At 53.3% G+C, this 25,544-nt stretch overlaps 10 protein-coding genes across 10 annotated transcripts; 5 read left to right on the top strand and 5 right to left on the bottom strand.

Moving 5' to 3' along the window:
* Positions 1–7: 7 nt before the first annotated feature.
* J4E92_004686 (uncharacterized protein) lies at positions 8–1,015 on the bottom strand (the record flags this gene model as incomplete). Its single annotated transcript, XM_051496075.1, has 3 exons — positions 8–83; positions 251–381; positions 434–1,015. The coding sequence occupies 3 exons, from the start codon at positions 1,013–1,015 to the stop codon at positions 8–10; spliced, it is 789 nt and encodes a 262-aa protein (XP_051353915.1).
* Positions 1,016–6,084: 5,069 nt separating this feature from the next.
* On the top strand, positions 6,085–6,891 carry J4E92_004685 (uncharacterized protein; the record flags this gene model as incomplete). The annotated part of the gene is made up of 1 exon (XM_051496074.1): positions 6,085–6,891. The coding sequence occupies one exon, from the start codon at positions 6,085–6,087 to the stop codon at positions 6,889–6,891; it is 807 nt and encodes a 268-aa protein (XP_051353914.1).
* A 112-nt stretch (positions 6,892–7,003) lies between these two features.
* Positions 7,004–7,746, bottom strand: J4E92_004684 (uncharacterized protein; the record flags this gene model as incomplete). Its single annotated transcript, XM_051496073.1, has 2 exons — positions 7,004–7,662; positions 7,719–7,746. 2 exons carry the CDS (start codon positions 7,744–7,746, stop codon positions 7,004–7,006), a joined length of 687 nt encoding a protein of 228 aa, XP_051353913.1.
* A 1,263-nt stretch (positions 7,747–9,009) lies between these two features.
* J4E92_004683 (uncharacterized protein) lies at positions 9,010–12,512 on the bottom strand (the record flags this gene model as incomplete). The annotated part of the gene is made up of 3 exons (XM_051496072.1): positions 9,010–9,868; positions 9,920–11,482; positions 11,530–12,512. 3 exons carry the CDS (start codon positions 12,510–12,512, stop codon positions 9,010–9,012), a joined length of 3,405 nt encoding a protein of 1,134 aa, XP_051353912.1.
* Positions 12,513–14,403: 1,891 nt separating this feature from the next.
* J4E92_004682 (uncharacterized protein) lies at positions 14,404–14,895 on the bottom strand (the record flags this gene model as incomplete). The annotated part of the gene is made up of 3 exons (XM_051496071.1): positions 14,404–14,678; positions 14,735–14,819; positions 14,869–14,895. The coding sequence occupies 3 exons, from the start codon at positions 14,893–14,895 to the stop codon at positions 14,404–14,406; spliced, it is 387 nt and encodes a 128-aa protein (XP_051353911.1).
* A 318-nt stretch (positions 14,896–15,213) lies between these two features.
* J4E92_004681 (uncharacterized protein) lies at positions 15,214–16,380 on the top strand (the record flags this gene model as incomplete). Its single annotated transcript, XM_051496070.1, has 2 exons — positions 15,214–15,463; positions 15,530–16,380. The coding sequence occupies 2 exons, from the start codon at positions 15,214–15,216 to the stop codon at positions 16,378–16,380; spliced, it is 1,101 nt and encodes a 366-aa protein (XP_051353910.1).
* Positions 16,381–17,424: 1,044 nt separating this feature from the next.
* Positions 17,425–18,727, top strand: J4E92_004680 (uncharacterized protein; the record flags this gene model as incomplete). Its single annotated transcript, XM_051496069.1, has 3 exons — positions 17,425–17,812; positions 17,868–18,041; positions 18,096–18,727. 3 exons carry the CDS (start codon positions 17,425–17,427, stop codon positions 18,725–18,727), a joined length of 1,194 nt encoding a protein of 397 aa, XP_051353909.1.
* A 610-nt stretch (positions 18,728–19,337) lies between these two features.
* Positions 19,338–19,709, top strand: RPS28 (40S ribosomal protein S28; the record flags this gene model as incomplete). The annotated part of the gene is made up of 3 exons (XM_051496068.1): positions 19,338–19,398; positions 19,504–19,587; positions 19,648–19,709. 3 exons carry the CDS (start codon positions 19,338–19,340, stop codon positions 19,707–19,709), a joined length of 207 nt encoding a protein of 68 aa, XP_051353908.1.
* A 1,777-nt stretch (positions 19,710–21,486) lies between these two features.
* On the top strand, positions 21,487–22,677 carry J4E92_004678 (uncharacterized protein; the record flags this gene model as incomplete). The annotated part of the gene is made up of 2 exons (XM_051496067.1): positions 21,487–22,113; positions 22,201–22,677. 2 exons carry the CDS (start codon positions 21,487–21,489, stop codon positions 22,675–22,677), a joined length of 1,104 nt encoding a protein of 367 aa, XP_051353907.1.
* Positions 22,678–23,017: 340 nt separating this feature from the next.
* J4E92_004677 (uncharacterized protein) lies at positions 23,018–24,463 on the bottom strand (the record flags this gene model as incomplete). Its single annotated transcript, XM_051496066.1, has 1 exon — positions 23,018–24,463. One exon carries the CDS (start codon positions 24,461–24,463, stop codon positions 23,018–23,020), a length of 1,446 nt encoding a protein of 481 aa, XP_051353906.1.
* Between the last annotated feature and the right edge of the window lie 1,081 nt (positions 24,464–25,544).

Genomic DNA, 25,544 nt, shown 5'->3' with positions numbered 1-25,544 from the left:
GATCTATTCAGCCTGGTGGCGCCGTGCTCGATTGACTGTTTCCTAGATCCCCACTTACGAAGACTACGAGGACGGCCGCATATCTATACATCACCCAATTAGCCATATCCTCTCAGCACACGGAGAGTGGTATACATACGCAGCCGTTGCCGCGAATAACTCCGCTCTGCGCGCATTCGTCAACAGACCCACGCTCGCAGCGAACAAGGTGGTGAAAGTCGCTATCAGCCCTAATCTCCAGTCCGGCGACGTTACTTTGTAGAGTACGACAATTGCGCCTATAAGCAGTAATGCTGCTAAGAAGGTGCTGAAATACGCTACAAAGGAGCTAATGGCGCGGTCCGAAGCGTAGGCTATGCCGTTGCCGGAGCGCTTGCGATCCTACGGTACTTCTATTAGCTACTACTACCCTTCTCACAATGACGCCGCTTACCGGGAACAAGAACGCCAAATGCTCCTGCGCAAACGTCGTTAATCGATCCTGATCGTCTTGTACCCGCAAAGCGACCAAGTCATCGATATCATCATATATCCCAGCGCTATGTCCTCCGAGAGTAGGAAAAGGCTCTCCTTTGCCGTCAATCTGGTTATAAAATTCCATTTGGAAAGCGCGTAGAACATCTTTGGGTGGTCTTGGAAGTGTCGCTAATGTGCTTTCGAACAGTAGTGCTTCTCGGTACTCTTTCAATGTTTCCCGGATATCTTTCATCAACTTCCATCGATCCTTTTGTTTGGCTTCGTCTGCCTTCACTGCCTTCTCAAAGTCTGAATAGTTGCGTGCACATTGCTTTATGCTTAGATTTGCTGTCAAATCCTCTTGATCAAAAGCGCGTTGTTTTGCCTGGAGTTCGGCGAGCTCGCTTTGCAGATAGAGCAGATTTCGGGCAGCGAGCTCATCGTATCGCTTGAATATGAGGGTCGTTCGATCGCGATCACTTGCGATGAAGTGGGCAAGAGACGGATATCCAGAGAGATGATGTGTCCTTGCCTCAGTATCGATATTGCCAGTGGACATATCTGCGTGGCCGGTGCGGAATGAAAGTATACACTCGTATGTGGAGGTCCAGCAGGCTAAGCTGGTGCTGCGGCTGCTTGACCGGTCAGTGGTGGCTTTGAGCTGTCTTGTGACCCCGCCATCTCATGCACAGCCCAGCCTGACTACATGCTCATCGCTGCCCGATCCCATCTTTCATGACACCTCCGTAGAATATACTGAATACGCGAAATGGAATACTACGACGATGATGACTACGTCCGCGCCTCTCCAGGACTTACTCCGTTCCAACCTGATATGAAAAGTCAACCTCCATTGCCATTCACACCCTTATGGCTGCCTCGAGACATCAATGAGGTACCTCTGGTAAGTTTCAGTTCCGCGTTGAAGCATAGCTAATGTCAATACAGAGCAACATTCACGTCGAACGCGCTGGCGATGGCCGAGAAGCACGGCAAAACTTGTACAAGTCGTACAATAATGAAGCTCCGCAGCATGAATGGGAGTTCATGGATACTCTGCTGCTTCACCAGATGGCACCTACAGATCCACAGCTCACACTCTCACTTGGCTTGGGTGGTCGGATCCAGTCCGATAGTGGCAGTGACGGGTCATCGATCACAACAAGGAGACATAGACCCAGAAAACCTCGCTTAGGTTTACCAATCACGCTTCACAAACAAGGAGTTCTGGCTACCGTCTTGGCGTGTGCAGACACCGGTGCTGATGTCAATATAATCTCGGACGAAGTAGCAAGGACTTTAGGATACTCAGAGTACGATATCTTACCAAAAAAGAAGGAATTTGCGCTAGCCAATGGTAAGCTTGTCGAAGCTATTGGCATGATTGAGTCGGTCTGTTCGTTTGGCATTGGAACGGAGTCAATACTAACGATGACTTGCGCATTCTACGTCCTACTCAAAGCTGCAACACCTATCATCATGGGGTTGAGTTTTCTGGAGCAAACGAAAACAATGACCGAACACAGAGAGAGACTTGTACGCGTCCCAACACCAGCTCTTCAGGCTCTGTCCGTGTGCTCCGTGGACAAACCAAGGTGGTTACTATCGTGTGAGCTGAACCAAATAGACACCCTAGCAACTCCGGACTCCGGCTCGGAGATCGATCTGATTTCGCCTTCGTTTGCAGCTGAGCGCGGCTTTACAATCTACCCAGGCGAGGAAGCAATTCAGCTGGCAGACGGAAGCATAGCAATCACTGCCGGGTTCGTCCGTGTTGACATGGCTGTCGCTTCTATCAATGCGTCGAGCCGAAAAAGCCATCAGAAAAGCTTCATTACAGTCGAGTTGTTATTACTGGACAGCCTCAGTCATGATATCATTGTCAGTGAAGACTCGTTAGAAGAACTCCAGGTATTCACGAAACACTCAAGTGCTCTTATACCTGCACCACAAGAATCTGGACCTTTGGGAATAAACAGAATTCGGCACCTCGGGGCAATAGATCGCATAGTGTCCTGGGTCAAGAAGATGATTAGAGGATCGAGCTCTAGGGATGGCGACGATGGTATGTATATAAGCCCGTGGATGACGGCACATAGTTCAACCAGCTGACCGAAATTGCTCAAGCGGCTACGAACACCTCTCCTTCTTCCCACAGAATCGATCAGCTTGAAAATCATCGCAGAGAACTTGAAGCTGCTCGAATCGCAGCTTTACCGGATGATGAACAGCAGGCCGCTGTCACAGCTGAAGCAGTCACACAGGAGGCGTATGCGGTTCTAAAACGAGACATGATCCAGTTCAATACTTCGGATACAACCATCTTCACGCCTCAGCACATCTCAAATTTGATGACTGATTTTTTTCCATGTGACTGTCCTAACTGTACTGGTTAGCCATTCCAAGCGCAATGGGAACTCAAGTATGTATGTCCGCCAATGCTAGCGACTTGGTCTAACTATCGTAGCTCACATACGAATGTACATTCTGCCACGAGACCACATTACTGCCCAGACCAATTCTTCGACCCAAACGTATTTGAACACGACATCAATCCGGCCATCCACCGTCCTTAATCCAAGTCCACCCAACGTATACAAACCACTGAACATGACCAGATGATATTGGGGAACCTTTCTCCGGTCACAATCATCGCCAAGGACATTGACACTACCTCATCTGCAGCCTCCACCCCGCTGGTATCGCCTGAGGATGTGCTGGCTGACCAGTTCGAGTCTCCAGCAACTAGCATTTCGACGAATGTATCACCATACCTTTCCATCGCTAGTCTGATCATAAAATCCGAAGGACCGGATTTTGTTTGTTGTCTCTGTCTGGAACGGTTCCACCGCCATTGCGACTTGAAGTAAGTGAAAGTCCATCACCTAGTCTACACACTCAACTTACAGTAATACAGCAAGCATACCAACCGTATCCACAACAAACGCGCGAAATGCCCGTACGAGGGCTGCACGCAAAAGCCGTTCGGTTTCGAAGCCGACCTACAGCGACATATCCAAGCAAAGCACAGTACGGAAGGAAAAGTTGAAGTCGAGTGTATGGTTCACGGCTGTGTGGAAAAGTTCTCAAGGAAAGACAACATGCTGAGACACATGAGGAAGAGACACCCAAGAGATTCGCTATGAGATGGGGTTGAAAACATGGTGTGATGTCGATCATGAATAGCTGAATGAGAAGCCCAGTTTGATTGTCTGTCGTTTCCATTGCTTACCCGAGACTATCATTGATTTATCGGCTACATGAAGCTTGGTATCACGTTGCGCGAGCTCAACACCAAGTTGAGCTTATGAATATACTCAAGCTCGCCTTCTACCCCGAGATCATGCTGAGTCCAGGCTGTCTGAACCAAGCTTTTCGCCTCCAGTAAGCTATTCAAGTGAGGATGTTGTTCCAGTCTCGTAAAGAAGTCAAGCATAACTATCCGCTCTTCGTCCGTATGCGTCTCACATCCGACGATGAATATAGCAAACGATGGCGGATATGTGTTCAGGCTGGCGAGTATGGATATTGAACCCTTCTTCCAGGTTTCTAGTCTTGTAGATTCACCTGAGAAGTTTCGAGATACGCGCTCGAGGTATATCAGGCCAGCTAGTCGGGTTAACTCTAGACAACGAGACTGATCATCGTCTTCTCCATCGTTATCAACAACGAAAACAACGTCGCTCAGTCGAATCTTGAGATCATCCAAGGACTGTTGATATTCCACCGAATGATAGTGCGGGTCGGAAGCGTACAGTCGTGTGTCTAAGACGTCGGCGAGAAGTTGAACCACCGGATGAACGTACGTTGAGATTGCAGCCATGTTCTTTGCAACCAGTATGCGAGCAATTCGATACTGCATGACACAACGGGGGCTAGCCCCATTGATACCAAGCTCTTGCGAAGTTGCTCGAATCATATAGGTGCGCCAATGCCGGAAGCTAAAGCGCGTAAAGGTGACGAAGTAGTAAAGCCACTCTAGCATGATGGCTGCATCGCTACCAATGTGGTATGCTTTCTGCCCAACACTAGGTAAGACATTTCTTGCACCGCACAAATGACCTATCCAATCGCAGTCGAGATTTGTCTATGATTGCGACGGTAATGCGTCAGTCTCGTTCTGGTCTTTTCCGGATGAGTACTCACTTCTACCAAACACAAAGTCAGACCTGTGGCAATGTGCTCAATACTGGCATCGTGATCCATTTCAGAGCTTGTGGCACTTATAAGCGCGTCTATAGCTGCATTCTTTGCACGGGCCGCATGCACCGCATCGTGTCCGCGATGACGCGAGGCCAGTGCGACAACCGATAGCAGTAAAGCCTTTGACGCTTTTGATCGTCCAGATAAGGCCATACGCAATAAAAGCCGTCCGATGCCTGCTTTGTCACGGCCCAGGGTCGGTAGGATACCAATCATCACGTTCTCAACTGCGACTAGTTAATATCGAAACAGTCATCCCCCATAAGAGGACATACAGTACAGTATTAGATCCGCATCGCTAGCAGTGATCGTTTTCGGTACCGGGACCATGGTCTGGGTAATCCTGGGCAATGCAAGCCTATATCTCTCGACATGCTCGCTTTTTACTAATCACAAGTCAAGTCGTGTCAACAGCTTGCCTTGAGACACCGTACCTCCGCCTTTAGCATCTCTAGCAAGGATATGGAGGAGGACATCGGTCTGCGACACGTTGACCCATTGCTCAGTCCTCTGTCGGCTTATCGTGCGCTGCGTCCCCGAACATGCAGACGTTGGCAGAGATCTCTCCTGTTGATCCTTCTGAAGCCATGTGAGACGAATGCCATAACCACCGCATGCTCGCTTGGTCTTGGAACACTTGATGCACGCAGGTACAGTGCGGTCACATGAGACCTTACGATCTACGGAGGATGTTAACAAGGCAAACTACCCAGGGCTTCACGAGATCAAGCACTACCTTTGCATGTCCAACACCCCTTCGTCGCAGTCATCCTAGATAGGTATCGCGTAGAGCTCGGGGCAGACAAAGTAGTGCACCTTCCGGGTAAGTGCTGCAAAGAGATCGTAACGCCGCATATTAGAAATCAAGAGTTCACGAGAGAAACACCCAAGCGAACAGCAGGGCGTTGAAAATGCTAGACGGGAGTCGCAGGTGGGAGATGGCCCAGCCCGTGGAGGCCCTAAAACGCCCCGCCCCGCAGTTCTCGACGAATCACACGTGAGCGACACAGGCCACGCCATACCCAAAATAGACGCGAGGCAACTATCTGCGAGCTGCCAAGCATGCATCGTCAAACCATCTCTTGCAAGCCACAGGTACGATCCCTCTGGCGCATCCATCGTGGCAAGCTTAGTCGACTACACATGCCTTCAAACAGAACTGTAGTCATAATCCGCGAGCTCAGTATCGTTGCTTACGAAGCCATGATGGTAGGAACGCTCCTGCCGCTCCAATACGGAGGAATGGCATCGTCACATAGAGTTGGTATAAAGGAGCTTGCTCGGCCTCGATAGTATCAGCATCAACTCACATCTCAGCATCAAACACTCCAGTCTACAAGACACTTAATCATCATAACTCACAGCCTTCCAAACACTCAACCTTCAAGACACTTCAATCTCCACAATCTTCACCACTAAAGCAATATGCCTTCCTATCTCATCACCGGAGCTTCCCGAGGAATCGGCCTCGCCTTCCTCGACAGCATCTCCAGTAACCCCAACAACGTCGTCATCGGCCTTGTCCGCAACGTAGCTGCCTCCGAAGCCAAGGTCGCCTCTTGGAACAGAAGCAACATCCACTTTGTTCAGGGCGATCTCGAGGATTACGAGTCGCTCAAGAGCGCCGCCGCTGCTACAGCCAAGATCACTGGCGGACGCCTTGATTACCTGATCGCGAATGCCGGCCTGGTAGAGGGTGGTTTCGACTCCTTCTCCGTTCTCGGCAATGACCCAGAGAAACTCACAGCCAGTCTTACCCGCCACTTCAGTATCAATGTCACAGGCAACATCCACCTCTTCAACCTCTTTATGCCACTCGTCCTCAAGGGAACTGTCAAAAAGGTCATTACCATCTCCAGCGGCATGGGCGACATGGAGCTAGTGCGCAAGTACAACATTTCCGAGGACGCACCCTACTCCATCAGCAAAGCGGCAGTCAACATGGCGGTTGCGAAGTTCAGCGCCGAGTACGCCAAAGACGGAGTGCTGTTTCTGAGCATGTCCCCTGGAGTTGTTGGCACGGATGTCTACGCCGATCTTTCGGAAGAAGACCAGCAAAAGCTCGGAGTCATGTCGCAGAAGTTTGCAGCATACGCACCAGACTTTAAGGGCCCGATCACGCCGGAAGAGTCGGTCAAGGCTGTGTTGAGTGTTGTTGAAGCCTCTAGTGTTGCTAATGGAGATGGTGGTGCTTTCTACTCTCACCTTGGCAAGGGTGAGAAGTGGCTATGAAGGAGACCGAGATAGTGGCTGGATGATGCTTAGACGGCGCTTAGTCTTGATTTTTCTTCCATTCAGTAGTTTAATATATACATAAAAGTTCAAACATGTTCGTTTGGTGACTCTACAAGCACTTCCCCGGAATGCTCGCCGTAGCATTCTTAACAAACCCATTCAAGAACCCACCTCCACCACACTGCACCCCCTTAACAAAAGCCTTCGCAACAGCATCCGAGCCAGCCGGACTAGGATGCGTGTGATCCACCGGGAAGAAAGCATCCACCTTTGTCTTACCCAGCGTCTTGAAGATATCCGCCGTGTACGCTCCATGATCCACATACATAGCGTTACTCCCCAGCGCCTTCGCCACATCCCTCGCATAACCCACGAACCGCCCTCCATCCGTATACGAGAAACTACCTCCTTCCCAGGGATTATTAGGCGTCTGGCTGCTGACAATAACCTTGGCACCCTTGGCAATGAGCTTCTTGCCCGCCTCGGTGAGGTAGTAAGGGAACGTGTGGACGGTAACGGCTTGCCCGTTGTACGTAGACTGGCACGTCTCTGAGCCGGTGCCAGGGCAAACTGAACGGCCGTTGTCGCCGCTACCGAGCCCACCGCCATCGTTGTGACCGAATTCCATGATTACGATGTCGTTGGGCTTTACGAGGTTGGCGATTTCGTCGAAGCGGCCTTCGACGGTGTAGGAGCGGGAGCTGCGGCCGCCGATGGCTTTGTTGACGACGGGGAGGGTGAGCGAGTTGGGGAGGAAGACGCCCCAACCTAGGAGGAGGTTGTTAGTCAGGGATGCTTGTGTGAGAATGGGTGATGAGTTGTACCTGTAGTCGCACCACTTGCTCTCGCCATTGTCGAGTCTCCAGCTAGATACACGGTCTGCGCACGCTTCTCGACATGACCGCTTGGGGCAGCCAACACTGTAGCTGCCAGTGCAGCCACCGAAAGTAGACTTGAGGAATGCATGACGAAGAACACGATACTCTTTCGATCTCAAAACGAAAAGTCTCAAAAGCGCTGAACCCAAAACCCACGTCCAAACACCCTACTATAAGCCCCAACCACCACCAACCCTCACCTTCCCCATCCGTCCTCTTGTCAACTAATCTTCCGTAAGCCCCATCTCAATCTACTATACAAAAGCAACGAAGTACTACCGCGATCGACCCTGAAACACACCGAGTCCAGGCTAATTCCCCCAGATTATATTACCTAGAGGACCTAAACTGCGGGGAGACATCCGGAAGCGGGACCCCTTCCTACAAATAGAACAATCATGTCAGGTCTCGTGGTACCCGGAGCCGGCACTTGCGGACGTTAGTAATGGGAGTTTGGTGTAGATTGTTCCACCGGGGAAATACATGGCTGGGCGCGGATGAATTAGAGCCGAAGGGGTGCATCCGACGACGGGAGTGCGCGTGGCGAGATGATGGTTGTAGCTGTGGAGGCTTCATTATACTTCCGCTCGTGCGAAGGGTTCTAGTGAGTTGATGGTGTAGATGACGATGTGAGGATGGGTAGATCATGCTGGGCATGCATGTTACACATCGCGCTAGCGCTATACGGGATATCTCTTTCCGAGATGTCCGTCTTGAGGCTGGCACATCGTATTTGATCACCCAGACTTTGAAAGAAACCCCGTTATAGCGCAGACATAGTAATGCAAAAGACGATGTGATTCATGTATCTAATGTTCGGCCCATGAGGGGGTGGATGCCGTACTATAGACTCCGCGCCCCGGCAACCTAAGTGTATAATGTCCCATTAAACTTTGCTCGACACGCCCACGCCAAGAGAAAGAAGTCAGAACTCCCAAGAGACAAAAAGAAGTAGAATCAAAGTGGGGGCAATGCAAGAAGCGCACTGCCATGCATGCCAGATGTGGTGTAAACAAGAGAATGATGTGCTCGATGTTGTAGAAGAACGCCGTCGGGGGATGCTCGCGTCGAGTGTCCATATGCAATCGTCAAGGTAGTGTGTGCTGAAGGAATGCTGAATGGGTATCGAGCCGGCCGAATGGTGTTGAAACATGACTGACGTGGGAATGCCAGTCGAAATATATACGAGATCCTGAAGTGAATGTTCTATGCCACTGTGGCCTGCTTCCCTTGGGGCTTAGCCAGGTCGTCTGAACGCTTCGACGTTCAACGTGGGTGTCTCGACTTGTCGGTTCGTCGGCACGCCTTCATTCTTTCTCCTATCGAAGAAGTTCTGGCACTCGTGGCTGACAAAGGTCCATTCTGCGAGAGCACGACCTGCGTAGGTACTTGATGTTACAGCAGCTCCAGTTGGAGGGGTACTGAGGACGGGTTCCGTGTTGATGCCCCTTGATTGTAGCAAGTTGTGTGCTGGAGCCGGAAGTTTCGGAGGTTGGAGGCGCATGTTGTGGTAGGTACCGAAGCGTTTGTCAACCCATTCCAGGGAGAAGCGGAAATTGTAGGTTCGATGAGTGGAAGGTGGCGGTGCTGGCGTAGACACAGGAGGCTCCGAAACCGCAGATGCAGTGGTGGAGAGTGCGTCGGTTGACGAGTTAGCAGACGATGTCTTGCTGCTATTCTCCTTGTCTTTGATCGATGCCGCAGGGCTCTTGGCTTTCGCAGTCTGCTTGGAGCCTCCACCGATGAGACTTCGCAGGATGTTCCACTTGCCCTTGCCGGGGTCTTCATCAGGAAAATCGCTTGAATCCGCGGACAGGGCGGACGCAGGCCGAATCTCCGCTTCGGGGATGCTGGTGCTGGCAGGAGTTGGTTTTCGCTGATGGGGGTTTTGGACCACGCCGTCAAACGAAAGGAAAGGACCGTTGTTGGCCACAATAGGATTATCATTACGGATGATAAGGAAACGTCGGCCTGGTGCAGGGTTGCACGCCTGGGTCGATGGGTATACGATCTGCTTACGCTCAGCTTCTTCTTGAAGCCAAAGGTAATGAGACCAAATGGACCGAAGGCGGTCGCTCAAAGCCTTCTTAATGGCTCTGTTTCATTGTTAGCATATGTCATCATTGTCAAGCCTCAAGGATACATACACCTCAGTATCAGTCTCGTTTCCGTCATAGCGCGCAACCCGCCAGCAGATCAAACGCATAAAGTAAGATCGTACCATAGGACACCAATGGTTGAAGCGGCTCTCGAAGAAAGCTGGTTCCAGAAGAAAGTCGAGGCACAACCCAGCCTTTCTTCGCTCGTCCATAACCAGTGTGCACCAGCTGCTGTAAAGGAAGGCGTACAACTTGATCTCAGTGGCTGTGTTGTGGCTGGCGGCCATTGCCTTGAATACGGTAAGCCAGAACGGCCAGTCCATTACAGCGTGTTGGTCACTGTCGTGCTGTTCGTATCGGACCATGATGATGAGAGCCTCCTCGAGAAAGTCACAGAGTGTGTAACAGGCACTGTTGTCGTATATCGAGATCTTGCGTGCCTGCGCTTGTAGGAGACGAGCGAAACTGTCAGCGAACATGCGCCTGGCAATGTGAAGGTGCGAGTTCCGCTCAGAGAGGAAATCCCGAATTAGCATTATAAGTCGATTCTCTTGCATCATTCTCGTAGCATTCGCAGGTGGGATAGCGATACTCGAGGCAGAGGCATCGGGTTCTAAAACGTCATCAAAAGTGATGTTTGCCGCGGTCGATGGATCTTCCTGCTGTTGTGGAGTGGCGTTTCTGTTGATGGTCGCATCGAGGTTGACCAAAATCTGGGCATGCACCATGATGAGTCCTGGCACGCAGATGCGCTCCGCTTTGCTGGGTTCGACAGGTAGGAAATCGCTGACTAGGATATGGAAATGCTTGACGAAAACATAGAAAAGGTCGCTCTCAGCACCAGACCAGCGCTTTGTCCAAAGGCCGTACCAGTCGAGGTTCGCCATAGCGAGCGGGGGCAACACAGGCTTGTGTAATTGGCGCAGGAGTCGGTTGAGCGAAAGCAGCTTCAGCGAGTGGAGCATGGGAGGGAAACCAGCCACAACTCGATCAGAAACAGCATCCAAGCGATCAAGCTTGGAAACGCCAGATTCCTCCATGACGCGCTTCATCATGTCCAGAGAGGGACCCCACAAGCGTACCAGAACGTCTGCCACGCCTGGACAGAAGCAGAAGGCGTACGCGCACGTCTTTCCGCAAAAGGTGACCAGACTAGCTGCGGCGTTGCGCAATGACATCTTTTCTACGACAAAAGCCATCTGAGATTGCAGGTTCTGGGTAAAGATGTTCCGAACGTTGTGATAGACCGATTCTGCGAGGAAGTCGGAGTTGGCGGATGCGTTGGAGCTGGTCGTAGATGCAGACAGTGTCTCCACGCGGTCTGCAAGAGCACAGAACGGAGACGGATACAGTCTCCATTCGGGCCTCTCCATGACTGCGGCAATACCCTCCAGAATGACGGGACGATCTGTGCCGGAGATAGACTGGTTGTTCCGTCCTGCAACGAGCTCCAAGAGGCCGGTCCACCATCCATTGAGGATGTTCACTCGCCTGTCAAGGTCTTCGGGCCTGAGCTTGTGGTTCGAGGGATGTGAGGAATACTGTCGGAGGAAGGGTAGTAGGGCGGTGCGGACGACGTTGGCTTTGAGGGAACTGGACTTGGATTGAAACCTGTCTTCTGTTAGCTCTGGATTCACTGGGGGAAGAGGGAGTCTTACTTGCGCAGATCCCCGTCCAAGGTCCTGAAGGCAGTCCATAGCTCGTCTTTCTTGCGGGGCTCCGTCTTGATGCCCTTGAGCTTCTCTGCAGATACGTTGCGTGGTAGTGGGGGAACAATATGGGTCGGGCTGACTGGGTTGTGGTTCTGCGGGTAGTGGGGAAGCTTTTCTGTCGAGAAGGATTTCGGGACGGACGGCAAGTTGGAAGCGCTGCTCGATGCGGCGAAGAGACCACTGAGACGCTTGTTCTTCTTGGCGACTGGCACGGGCTGTTGAATCTCTTCCTTCACAGTGTCCCGGGCTTCAGACTCCTCGGAGATTCTGTCTGTAGTCGTGATTGTGGTTGTGAGCGTTTTCCGCTTGGCCGCCTCGGTAGTAGGCTGGGTCTGGTCGCCGAGACTCTTCTTCTTAAGCTTCTTCTCCTTGACCGGCGAAAGAGACTCACGCGGCTGCTCCTTCACAATCCACGACTTCCTCCTCAGGTTGGTCAGGGACCGTGAAGGGGAGCCAGCGGGCGAGTCTGATTGCTTCACAGCGTCGGTCCGGCCACGTTCGGCCTTGCGGTCGGTCTTGCGTTCAGCGGATGGCTCTCTGCTCCTGCTGGAGAAAGGTAGAAAGCGCGAGGAGCGACGCGAGAGGTTGTTGGGCCTGAGTTGCGGCATTTCCACGCCAGGGAGTTCGGGAGCCTCTTCTGAGGAAGGACTCGAGCCACCCGAGTGGCTTTCAGACGTGCGCTCTTCGCTCTTGCCGGTTTCGACATCGTCGTCAGAGCCTCCCCTCAATTCGACCACGGGGGGCTCGTGGTCCAGATCCTTGACCTGGGGGAAGTACGTGTACGAGGCGGCCTTGGGGAGCTGGGCGCGCTCCGTGTGGCTGGGGGGCTGTGGACCAGGGCCAACCTCTGAGGCGGCTCTGCTCCTGCCTCGAATGGCATTCGCGAGGGAGTAGTGGCCGCGAGGAGCCGAAGCAACGGCGATGGGCATGGCGACGGGTGGGTTGGACGTGGGCGAGGCAGCAGGAAACAGCCGGGAATTCGTAAAGTTTGACGTGTTCCAGAAACTTTACGGGCTCATGGCGGTGAATTGGGACGGTTGCGGCGTTGTGCTGTCAGGCGGGCCGTTGTGCAGCAGGCAGTGAACGGGCAAAGGTGCAGTATACTCCAGCCGGGCGCGCGAAGACGTCACAAGTGAGGCTGTGGTACCGGAAGCGAACGGCAGCCGCTCAGAGGACGCGGGGGAGAGCAAAGCGAGTGGAATCTGCTGCGACAGGATCGGGCAGTAAGTTCAGTAGCGACTGGCAGGCCTTGGGTTAGAGATTCCGCGCTCACTGACGCCGCTGGGGGCAGGTTGAGGGCTATTACTTTGACGCTTTCGCAAGCGGACGAACTGGGGCTAGCAGGGGTCGTCGCCTGCGCAGATCGCGTCGGAGCGACAATAATTCTATATTAAAAACGGGCGTATTCTTGGTATCATTTGCCTTTCGTCTACTGACCCGCGCCGCGCCGTTTCTTTACATTTCCACGCTGGGAGCAGTACGAGCTCTAGCCCGCCACCCACCGCCAGCATGACGCCTTTCGGATCGTCGCAGCTGGCATGCCTGCCTGTGTGACGGTGCTGCGCATCTGATGCAGCGACACGGTCGGGGCAAGATGCGTCTGCTGCGCGGTGGGCCCCCGGCGAACCAACTTGTTTTTTCGCGACGTGAACTGCGAACACTGCAATCTCTCGCTGCCGTAATCTCCTGGCCGGTCCCTAGACATACCGCAGACCCCAGTAGCTTACCTGGGTACCGCCTCGTATAACGGCTCGACTCTCATGACTTATCTTGACGTACTGCTTTCTGCTCTGCAGTATGAGACCAGTACGGTTGACTACGGTGGACAGGTGCTAGTGCCTCAGGGTAAACCTCTCAACCGAAAAAAGTCCATGGCACGCATGGCACTAGGACGTCGGTATGCAAAGCCGCAGATGCAGATGGTGCGATAGGCGACCGTGCCTGCAGCTACTGGGGCAGACTCCAATTGCGAGGCTCCTTCTGACCCACGCGTATCCTGTGCTTTGTCCGAAGTTCCGAACCGTGAGCATTGTCGGAACGGGATATGCCAGCCTGACGATTACTGTGTAGTGCACAGCTGAGTGCGCAGCCCGGCTTATCTGAGGGGCCACGGTCGCTGCAGTCGCGTGTGCATGTGTGTAGCGATCATCATTCCGCGCATGCCTGTCGGAACAGCGTGCATCAAGCCGGTCAGAATGCGACGCGTCGTGTGTGAATGTCCTCTGAGGTAGGCATAGATGCGACATTCAGTCTCTCGTTACAGCCTGGCACGTAAAAGCAATCGGGCTGCTGTCAGAACCTCACGACGATCCTGGCACCCCACAAATCCCTCAATGCCTAACCCCTCGAGCACCCCTCTCCTGAACGTATGCCAAGTGGTAGATTGCTTGCTTCTCAAACAGCAATGCACATGCACAAAAAGTACACAGTTCAACAGCTGCGAGCCCCTCTTAGTTCCCAGAGCATCAGCACGAGCACGGATGCCAGACCCTGACGAGGCTAGCTGTAGAACTCCCACGTCTCATGTACTTGTAGATCACGGTCCGCAACGAGTCAAAAAGAATCATATCCGCGAGCAGCTTAGTTCAGCTTGTTGAGACAAAGACAGTGGTTTCGAACCAAAGCACTCGCCCGACTAAGCTTAGCATCGATAGTCACAACTTTATCTGCTCGTGTACCCCCACGTTGAACTCGAGGTCATAGTCACATCACGTGATTCACATATGCCCGAACAGAGCTCCCGCTGGCTTCATCGCTCAATGGTATTGACACAGTCGCTAGTGTTTTGATACATGATCTCCCTCACCCAGCAACGCTCTTCTAATGGGTGGCACCGGCGGTGGTAATGCTCTCGTCCTCCTCCTCGAACCAGTCCTCTTGTGGGAGCACAGCGTCGTCCTCGCCCTGAGCGCCCTCAACGTCAACTGCCTGTGTCTCGTATGACTTCAACTCGTTCGCAATGTCGGTCTCCTCGGGGGATGCGGGGGCCTTGGGCACGGTGAACTTCTGGACGTGGGCCTCAGCATCGGATGCCTTGACTTCGGGGACCTTGTAGGCCTTGAGCTCGCGGAGGTAGAGGTCCTGCACTAGGTCGGCTACGGCACCAATTGGGTCAGTACTGTCGCGTCTTCAAGCATTCGGGATGAATCACCTGATCGGACGGCCGAGGGAGTGATGAAAGTGCGGCGAGCGACAAGGGCAGGTTGCTGCCGGGCAACGCGGACGAGCGCCTGGCGCTGTGGCAGGTCAGTACGTGTCCAGATTCCACCAGCAGTAGGAGCGTACCGAGGCCCTGATGGATTGCGCGATCATTGTGTAGGTGTAGTGACGTGGGGAAGCTGGCAATGGGAGCTACAGTGAAGGTCGATGTTGGGGAAAAACCGTGGACCGCCGCAGCTTGAGCCGCCACCCGAAACGGCTTAGCTTCGTGCCAAGCCCAGCAATGGCTGCCTGCGCGCCGAACTACAAGTTTGTCGTCGCAGACTTTCCTTCAGTCACGCAGCCTGTCTCATACCACCGCACTCGCTCATCCTGCTCCAGCCCGGACGCAGCCTACAAGTGTGTCGGTCGACCGCGCGCAATAGCTAGATAACGAAATACACTCTATAGCCCGTCCGCAACTGCTCGAAGATGTCGTACGCCCCCGATGGCCGTCTGCTGTCGCCTGGCGAGGTGTATGAAGCCGCACCCACACTCGTGAAAGAAGACGAGTGGCAGGAAGACCTGAACGTTGCCATGATCTGCCCCGACTGCAAAGAAAACCCTCCCAATCTGGTCGAAGAGTTCAGCGCCGGCGACACCATCTGCGGTTCTTGCGGTCGCGTACTCGCAGAGAGGACTATAGACACGCGTTCCGAGTGGCGCACCTTTTCCAACGACGGCAAGTACTTGCCTGCTTGGAGGAAATGCAAGTGACACTCATGCTGACACTGCGTCCTGTATCTAGATCAAGGAAACGACGACCCCTCTCGTATCGGAGACGCCGCGAACCCCCTGCTACACGGTTCTCAGCTGCAGACTGAGATCAGTTTCGGTGACGGCGGTATGAGGTCTAGGGACTTGAGCCGCGCGCTTAACAAGACCAACCATGACAAGGTCAACAAGGCGCTGCAGGCTGCGTATGGACAGATCTCAGCGCTCTGCGATTCACAGAACATCAGCCGTCCGACCGCGGAGACGGCCAAGATGCTGTTCAAGATGACCGACGACGCAAAACTCTTCAAGGGCAAATCGCAAGACGCTATCATCGCCGGGTGCATCTTCATAGCCTGCAGAAAGCACGACCAGCAGCGCAGTTTCCGCGAGATCTTCAAGATGACCAACGTGAGCAAGAAGGAAGTTGGCCGTACGTTCAAGGTGCTCGAGGCCTTCATACAAAAGTCCCAGAATAACGGGCCGTCAGTTGCAGGAAATGGTGCCGTCATCGACACTGTCAACCTTCTCAACCAGAAAGGAGGTACCACAGCCACCAGCGCCGCAAGTCTCATGCCCCGTGCCTGCGCCAAACTCGCCCTTGGAACACAAGTCCAGATGGTCGCAGAAGAGTGCGCGGATCAGGTCGCCCACTACGGAGTTGCAGCCGGACGCTCCCCCCTCTCTATCGCCGGCGCCTGTCTCTACCTCGTCTCCCACCTCATGGGTCAGCCCAAATCGCCAAAGGAGATTGGTTTGGCTGTCGAAGTCAGCGACGGCACGATCCGCACAGCCTACAAGCTCATGCACTTGGAGCAGGACAAGCTCATCAAGGAAGAATGGATCGCCAAGGGCGGCGACCGCTCCAGGATTCCCCAAGCTTGATTATTGTTATTTTTGTACCGTCTTATCCTTTTCGTTCAAATATGCATTTACACGGTACGGCATTGCGACGGAGTTGACGAAATTGGGCTTGATTATCAGTATTGCAAGCACGTTTTCCTCATTTCATTCAAGGGAAAAAAAATCGCCAGGTCTACATTGACCTTAGGCCATCTCTTTTGCTCATTATCGTCCTAATGTAGGCTTCAGGCCTGTCTAGTTTCTTCCTTGTATAAGATGCCACCTCAAATTGCTTTGGCAGCAACACATGATACCCAATAGATAGGAAGACATCGAAAAAATTGAAATGGCGTTGGTTTGAAGAAACTGTCCCAAAAGTCTACATTGCTCTTATGATTGTACAAACGCCTGATTTCATGCTAACGTAGACTGCAGTATACCTCTTCCTTTTCCTCCTCGCATGAGGTTTTTCCCGTTGTGCTGAGGCGGCCTTTGTAGTTTGGTACCAGGGACGACTCGCGAGACCTGTTGAACGCACATTACCAGTACATCGTCCCAACGACAACGGCGTCTCTTCCGCGACTGCGACTTCCAAAATAGTGCCCAGACGGCAACATGATCTCTGCCTGCGTGAGGTGAATAAGATTGAAGAAACTGTAGTCCAGACTCAGAAGAGCATGCAAAGGGATAAGGTCGTCAACTTCAAAACTGTCTGTTCGATCGCGAGCAGGAAGTGTCTAGGACTACATGCGATACCCAAGCAATAGTGACCGCACGTGTTGCTCGTTCCTACCCCTCCGGAGAAACCCGATCAACACACCTCCAGCATCTCGTGAAGCTGTAATGGATGCTCCCCCAACGCCCCTTCATTACCAAGAGACTCTGAGAAGGGCCCAACGAAGAAGATGACCGGAAAATAAGGGTGAATCGCTCTTCCATAAAACCACATATGTCCCTTTCCTCTTTCCTGTAAAGTTCTCATTTCGTTCATCCTCAAGCTTATTGGGATTTGCTCCCAATTTGCTCTTCTCAGGGACTCCTCCCTCATTCCATCCCACCCTATCTCATCCACGAAACATTCCAACCATGAAGTTTACCCTCTTCATCCTCGCGACGCTCCTGAGCGTCACCTTCCTCGGGACGTCAGCCAAATACGTCAAATTCATCAACCACTGCCCGTACAACGTCTACTTCTGGGCCGTCGGCCCCCCGGCCTCGCACATCGATGGCGGCGACTCCTTCCGCAGCATGGTACCCGGCAACGGCGGCTCCGTCATTCACCCCATGGTCGACACGGAGAGATTCGGCGGCGGTCTCTCGTTGAAGATAAGGGATCTGGATTACTATACCCCTGGGCCTGCAGGCATCATTCAGGTCGAGTATAATCTTGAGGAATCCAAGGGGAATATGTGGTATGACCTTAGTGCTGTGGATTGTGATTTGCACGCTGGGCCGGCAAACCCGAAGTATTGTCGTATGTATTTCCCCTCGATGGAGAGAGAGGGCATGCAGACTAACGATATTTTCAGCACTCATCCGAGGTGGCGTGAAACTCTACATCAACCCAGTACCGAACAAGAAAGACTGCCCATATGCGTACTGCAATGAGGAGAAGTGTGTGAACACTTATCTTAGCCCAGGCGGGTTCGCGAATGAGCCAAGCCTCATGTGCTGGGCTGGTGCTGATATCTTTGTCGAGACTTGTAAGTTCACTGGCCTCCTTGAACGTTCGGACAGTTACTGATGATCAATCACAGGTACCGACGGCCCAGGAGTCCAGACATTCTTTGGCAAGGAACCAAAGGCTGCTGGTTCCGTCCACCAGGCCATTCCTGCACCGGTTGTCCAGCCTCCTGTCGTCCAGCCTCCTGTCATCGCTCCCAATGGCATGATCGTCTCTCCAAATGGTCAATGTATGTCTTTCACCCGCCTGCCTCGTCCTGAACACATCACTAACCACATTCTGACAGGCGGCGGCACAACTGGCTTCACCTGCAACGGCTCTCCGAAAGGCCCCTGCTGCAGTCCCTACGGCTACTGCGGCGACACAGCCGCTCACTGCAACCCCGGCTGCCTCCCTTCCTTCGGCTACTGCCATGATATATGGCAGATTCCTCCGATTGGCCGCCGTGCTGCGGCCCCTGAGCCTTTCACCTATGGTCCGGCTCATGAGGCGTCTGTCGTGACCTCCGAGCCTTTCACCGCCGCTCCCGAGCCTTCCATTGTTACTAAGGTTGCAAACGTCTTCACTTCGACTACCACTGCGACCGAGACCAAAGTCGATTGTGACACGGTCAAGCATACCGTTACGAAGGTTGTGAAGGCCACGAGGAAGCCCGGTTCGCAGTTTACGCCTCCGCCGCTGAGGAGAAGGTTTGCGGTTATGTAGGTAACAGTCGGTGATATAGCTTGCTTCAGATCCCCCCACACCTTCATTCAGGGATTTGAGGTTTTGCAAGCTTGTTTACATGGAAGCCGATCCTCGGTATGACTAGTTCGGACGTGGGTGGGCATGGCTGGAAGAGCTACGGAGGGTCGGGTACTTCCCAAGGCGTTGGAAGGCGCTTTATACCCCTCTGAGCGATTTGGCGCTTCTTTACTAGATAGATGGAATGAAAAATGTCGTTGAGAACTGCTGTCCTTGGTGCATTGTGGGATGTGTGTGATGATTGCGTGGGCACTTGGTGTTGCGACGATCGAACCTTTGGAAGTCGCGCCACAGATCATAGCTCTTCATAACGCCCGTAATTGTCCAAGATGTTGAATGAATCACCTAAGTCGTGATGCTCTGGGTGTTGATGGTGGTGTTGCCCGCCCAAGTGAATGGACGGGGCACTAGCGCCACACCCCTGCTCGCCTAGCTAGCGCACTTTGCAAAATTGCCCACCGTTCACACCAGCTCTCACGCATCGCCAGCGACAACTCCATCTCCGAACGCCCAACCCAGCTCTTCCGCACACCGAACGACCGACTCCCGTCGAACTTCACAACCGCACAAAATGGACTCTGCTAAGGCCCCCGTCAACCTCGTCAAGGTCACCCGTGTCCTTGGCCGAACCGGTACGCGAACTTTCCGAAGACCCCGAACTTTTCTGCGAGACGAGCGCATACAACAGTTGGGGGATGCACAACGTGAGAGAATGGCAGGCTGACGGATAATAACAGGCTCCCGTGGTGGTGTCACCCAATGCCGCGTCGAGTTCATGAACGACCAGACCCGTTCCATCATCCGCAACGTCAAGGGCCCAGGTACGCACGCTCTACCTGCCAGCTGACCGAAATCCCCGCATACTAACGGAGACATCACAGTCCGCGAGAACGACATTCTCTGCCTGCTCGAGTCCGAGCGTGAGGCCAGGCGTCTGCGATAAGCGCACGCAAACTCTCGGGGAAAAGGGGAAAGCGGCATTTTCTATTCGGTTACCGGAGTTCTTTGCGAAAGCTATGGGCATCTATACGGACTTCACGAGTATGGACAATATGATGGCGTGGTAGTTGCTCTTGCAGCGCTGCGAAGGAGGGGGGTGGAGATGATGGATCTGTGGAGACCTACGATTACGACGACATATCAAGAGTCTGGGTTCTCTCCCTGAATGAATCGAAAATCTACCAACTCCCAACGAGCATCGCGTGGATGGATGTGATATATGTGGCGGTTGCTTGCAGGACTTGACTGGAATGTTGGAGTTGCTGAACGGGACTGACTCGATCACAGGCACACTTTGTGAGCGTTCGACCAGATTGTGGGTTTACTGACACGCGAGCCACTCGGCATGCTTTCGTTATGATTCACTTGATGTCCACTTTAGATGATACGCAATACCACGGGACGACGTTGAGGGAACCATCTGTCAGTTTTATGAACATATGCTTACATGTTATTAGGTTGAGCAACTCTATACTCACGGCTGTGTGATTTTCATAACAAACGTCTGAGCACTTCCCGTCTCGCATGCTCTTGTCACTACAACGGTACCAGCTTGCTGTGATGGTCTACCGCCTTGACTGCCATTTATGTGCGGCCATTCACTGAAGTCGCAAGAGACATGGTTGAAGCGAGTGTGAATCCTCTACGTCCTACCGTCGCTCTTGTGACAGAGGTCCAATTAAGCATCGACTCTCACTGTTGCACTTTCTCATTCCCCTGGTCCCTACGAGCACAGCAAACACTCCGCCCTCAACTCAATCAACTTGCTCAGCCTCTGGCTATCTCCATACTCTTCGATCGCCATCATGCAGGATAGCGACGCAGCAGAAAGGCTACGTGATCTACTCGCAAAGTCAGGCCCGAAGGCTCCTGTACAATCCGCGTTACAGCACACGAAGACCATCACACCTGTACCATTCCCACCCGTAACAGCACAGGCTTGCACGATTCCACCCAAACCGCTAGACTTGGAATACCCACGCGTTAAGGTGCCTGGAAGTCCGCAATCATCAACATTGACGGCAACCCCTCCCAGCTCGCCAAAGTCCATCTTCGGATCAGGTCTCTTTGGGTATTCGAGATCATCTTCAAGGACAACTCTACCGCGCTCGCTGAGCAATAGTCAAAGTGGAGGCTTCTTCAGCTCCTTGTTTCGTCGTAACACGGCAGACCGTAGAAAAGACGGAGCTGAAGACCACCAGTCAGTAGCTGTAGACTCGACCGAACTGTCATCGTCAGGCTCCTCGTATTGTGTGGTGGGGAGTTCTATGAACATGCTTCCGGGGCTAACATCGATCTTTCACTCTGGCTCACCTTCCAAAATCGCTGGGGGAAATGCGCTCTTACGCGCTCGTAGTGAAAACAGCATCAGTGCAAAACGCGACGACTTTGAGCATCGAAGATACAAGGCCTCCAAAACGAGCAAGACTGCTCCGAGTTCACCGAAAACGCTATCGCCACGACCTACCTCGAGACGCATTCGGACAATCAGTTGGGCGGACCAGATTCCAAAGCAAGCCGCAAAGTTACCGCCTCCATCATCTGATCTCGACGTCGGAGTGGCGCAAACGGAGCACAGCTCCGAAATCGCACCACTGTTTGCGCAAGAAGACTTCGATAGCTCCCCAAGTAGCTCGACGCTCTCGCTCAACTCGCCTTTCTCTTCTAGCCCACATCTCCCCGCACAACCTCGAACACACCGAACTGACGTTGCTAAAGCCATGCCGGCCAGTCTCCGCGACCTCTCACCATTCAAGGGAAAACCCCTCTGGGAACCCGACGACGATGAATGGGGTGAACTAGACGCTACTCAAATCTCCTCCACTTTCAAAGCGACCTTCAAAGACCCCGGTCAAGCCAGTCCGCGAAAGTTAACGAACACCAGCACTCTATCCCGCTTCAGCGCCACACTGACTTCCCTCCTCCCCTCCTCCCCCACAAAACGCGCTTCCGACGCCCTCCTCCGCGAAGAAGAAGCCCTGCGAGACAAACTAGAAGAACTGCAAAACACATACTACTCCAATCCTGCGGGCGACATTTGCGACAAAGTCATGACCTCTGTCTTCCTGCCCGGCTCCCAGTACTTCCACTACGACCAAACCAGGGATTCCGTCCGCGCTCCCCACGTCATCGACCTAGACGCTTATTTCAACGCTCAAGACACGCTGGTGCAAGTCGCGTACCCGCGTCTCAGCGACGCCATCGCCACGATTCTCAGTCACACGAATAGACAGTGTGTAGAAGCGTTCCTGGACCCGCGGGTCGACGAGTTCGTGTATAGACGGGAAGTAGAAAGGAATAAAGCAGGGAGTATCTTTGTGATTAGAAGGAAGGGAAATGCCATCATCGTAAGTCCTCCCTGCACATCCGACAGAACAAAGCCTCAACAACCACGACTACGACGAGAATAGAGACGAAACTAACAGAAACAACAGGCAGGCTCCTACCGCAACCTAGGCTTCTCACTCTCCTGGACTCTCTACGTCAAAGCCATGATCGGCGCAACAGGACTATGGTACGACACTTATGCTTCACCCGTAGCAGGCTCGACTCCAATCGTCGATGGAGTACCAGCTTGGGATACTTTTGTGCCTATTGGCACTGAAGATCCATGCCTTCAACTATCATCCGATCCGGCTCAGCCTGTCACATCACCCCGCAAGATCATATTGTCTAGTCCTAGTCCGCAGAAGAAAGATGTGGTAGGGAAAGAAGACGGGATCAGTCCTACGAATGAGAAGTTTGTGCTGTATCAGAGTAGGACGCTTGCGAGGTATCTGTTGAGGGATGTTTGGGTTAGGCTTGAGGGGCGGTATGAGTGTAAAGCTACGTGTGAAGTTGATGGGGTGGGGAAGGAGGTTAGGCTGAGGAGAGCGTTGGTGGGGTTTGGAGATGAGGATGATGATGAGTAGTGCTTTTCTCTGAGTGTAAGAGATGTCGCAGAGCGATGATTTCAGTGCTGAGAACAAGCGATCAAGAGGTAGTAGACAAAATATCATGCGGTAAGCAAAGTCCTCACATTCTGAGCATATGATAGAAAGCATCGTGTAAGAGGTAGAAAACTTTTAGAATTCATCGTAATCTATATAAAAACCGAAAACCCAGAATCCGTAGACCCAGTTATATAGTAAACTCGTTGATCTATAAAGGTGATTTGCAAGCTTCGCTATGCAAGGATATAATCCCGAAAAAAAAAAACATGAAACGCCAGTAAAATGCTTATGTACAACAACTCTCAACCCATCAAAGCACTTAAGCAATGGCAGACTGGCCACCCTCAAGGTTGACAGGGTTCATCTTGTCGTCAAACTTGAACTTGAAGTCCTCGCCGAGCTCCTTCTTCATAGCGGTGGTAACAGCCTCGAAGACGTTCTTGAAGACACCGAAGGAAGCAGGGTTCTGCTCGTCGTTGTCGCCGCCCTGGAAGACACCAGTGCGGACAAGGCAAGTGTTCCAGCCGTACATGTTACCACCGACGATGTCGGAAGCAGGGTTGTCACCAATCATGTAGATGTTGGCGGGCAGCTTCTCGTCGTTGTGGATGGTCTCCATCCAGGAGGCGATGACCTCGTCGGCGTACTTGTAGGTAGCCAGTTCGGGCTTGCCGTAGACGACACGCTCGAGTTCGACGCCGGTGAGCGACTTGTACATGGCCTCGAGACCAATGCGGAAGGCACCCTGGGACATGCGGGGGAAGGGGTGCTCGGTGGGGCACAGCATGTCACCCTGGGAGAAGTAGATGGGGATGCGCTGGGAGACGGGGTCCTTGGCGCGGGTTCCGAACTTGCCGTTCTCGGACTGGAGGAGATCCATGATGATCTGGATGTCGGTGGCGTAGTCACGGCTGTCGGAGAAGACCATGATGGCCTCGATGTTGACCTTGCTGAAGTCGCGAGGGCGGGAAGTCTTGCGCTCCTCGTCGGTGAAGACACGGTAGGGGGCGATGGTGGGGTCCCAGGCGATGATGTCGTTGGGGACGACAATGTCCTGGAAGCCGTATTGCTCGGCAACCTCACGGCACTTGTAGCCCTCACCACCGACAACGAGGACGGTCTTGTAGTATTCGGCCAAGGCACGCATGGGAGTGTGCGACTGGATGAACTGCTCGGTCGAGATGGGGTTGTGGAGGATCTTGGAGAGCTGGTCGACACGAGCCTGCTCGGGCTTACCGGAACCGTTGGTAAGGAAGATGTGGGGGATCTTGATGCCGAGCTCGTTGTCTCCGTTCAGGATCTCAAGGACACGCTGACCCTCGGGGATCAAACGGTCACCGTGGACGAGGACACCGTCAATGTCGAAGACGAAAGCCATGTCCTTGGCGGCGCGGACCTTCTCGCCAGCGAGATCTTGAAGCTGGGCAGCGATGATGTCGCGAGATGGCTGGATCGGGGGCATGCCAGGGCGGACAGCTGCACCACGGCCATCGGGGTAGTGAACGGACGAGAGCCTCGACTGCCTCTTGGAACGGGGGATGGGCAGTGAGGTACCGAAGGAGTTGCGGGATCCTCTCCTCTCCTTCATGGAGGGCGAGAGGGAGAGGTTGTGCATGTAGCCAGTGGTGTCGGCCATGGCACTTCGGGTTGCTGGGACCTCGACGGTGTTGTCGGTGCCATCTTGTTGAGGGTCAGCTGGGATGGGAAGCTCAGGAGCCTTGTTGGAGGTAGTCTGAGCCTCGTTCTCAACAGCGGAGGGAGACATGATGATGGTGGTTGAAGTTGGGATAAGAATGGGGTATCGAGTGAAGAAAGTAGTAGTGTCAGTCTTCTCAGAAGCTGAATGTGATGCTGAAGAAGTGGAGTTGTGATGATGAAAGAGCAGTCTCAGGGTCTTCTGGGGGAGGGGCTATATATCACATCACTCGTCACTCTGACAGGCAGCGACGTCCATGAACCCCAGATGCCATCATCATTCGCCAATCTCTTCTGGAAAGTTTCGCAGGAGCTTTTCGCTATCCCGATTCAGGCCGGTGACACCAACCACGTTCTGGCACCTTGAGCGTTCAACAAGTACCTCTGTACCCACAGCGCGACATCATTACGCTGCTGTGGTGGCCGTGCATAGCAGCACTAGTGGAGAAGTTTGCTGAACCAGAGAATGAGAACTGGATACCGTCACCGCCGTATTATCGCCGAAAACTGGGGACCGATAGCAGCGTAGTGCTGTGAGTCGCCACAACACCTGGAATGCGCGTTGTATACCCTTGGCCGAAGCCGTGAAAGCTTAGCGCAGAGCCTCATTTGACCGGAGGCAGAGCGCGGCCGGAAGATAAGGCACGGTACACCGCCTGTCAGTTGCGGTTGGCGTGCATACACCAAGTATGCGACATGTGGGAATCAGTAGAAGCGAGTGTAGCAGAGTGTAGATGGTGCAGGCAGCGTGCAGACAGTCGCGGCGGTACTTGCAGCAGCATGTGGGAGTGACGAAGGATGGGTGGGGCGAGGTAACCGCGGCTCGCCGAATTAGGGCGAAGGCAGCTAGTGATCTGCTTAAACGAGTGGCTGACAACGGCAGAGCCGCACGACTATTGGGACTACATCGTTCCACATTTTCACCTGTACGAAGCTCAGGTCGGCAAAACTTCCGCGCCAGCAATCAAAATGGCAGCGCTCGGCCCGTGCTGTGGACCCTGAGTCCACCGTCGACGTCATCGCTGCTGCTGACGGCCTACTCTGAGGGTCTACGTGAAACTGTTGGATGGGACTATTATGGAGTTTTTTCGCAATGGGACCGATGCCTGCGAGATGCTTCTGCGATCGGAATCTCTCGGTCTGAGGTCACG

This window comes from Alternaria infectoria, assembly GCF_024043175.1.
Source record: "Alternaria infectoria strain BMP 0036 chromosome Unknown scaffold_6, whole genome shotgun sequence".
Taxonomy (NCBI): Eukaryota; Fungi; Ascomycota; class Dothideomycetes; order Pleosporales; family Pleosporaceae; genus Alternaria; species Alternaria infectoria.
The sequence above is the reverse complement of the archived record's forward strand: the minus strand, read 5'-3'. Positions and strand labels throughout refer to the sequence as shown.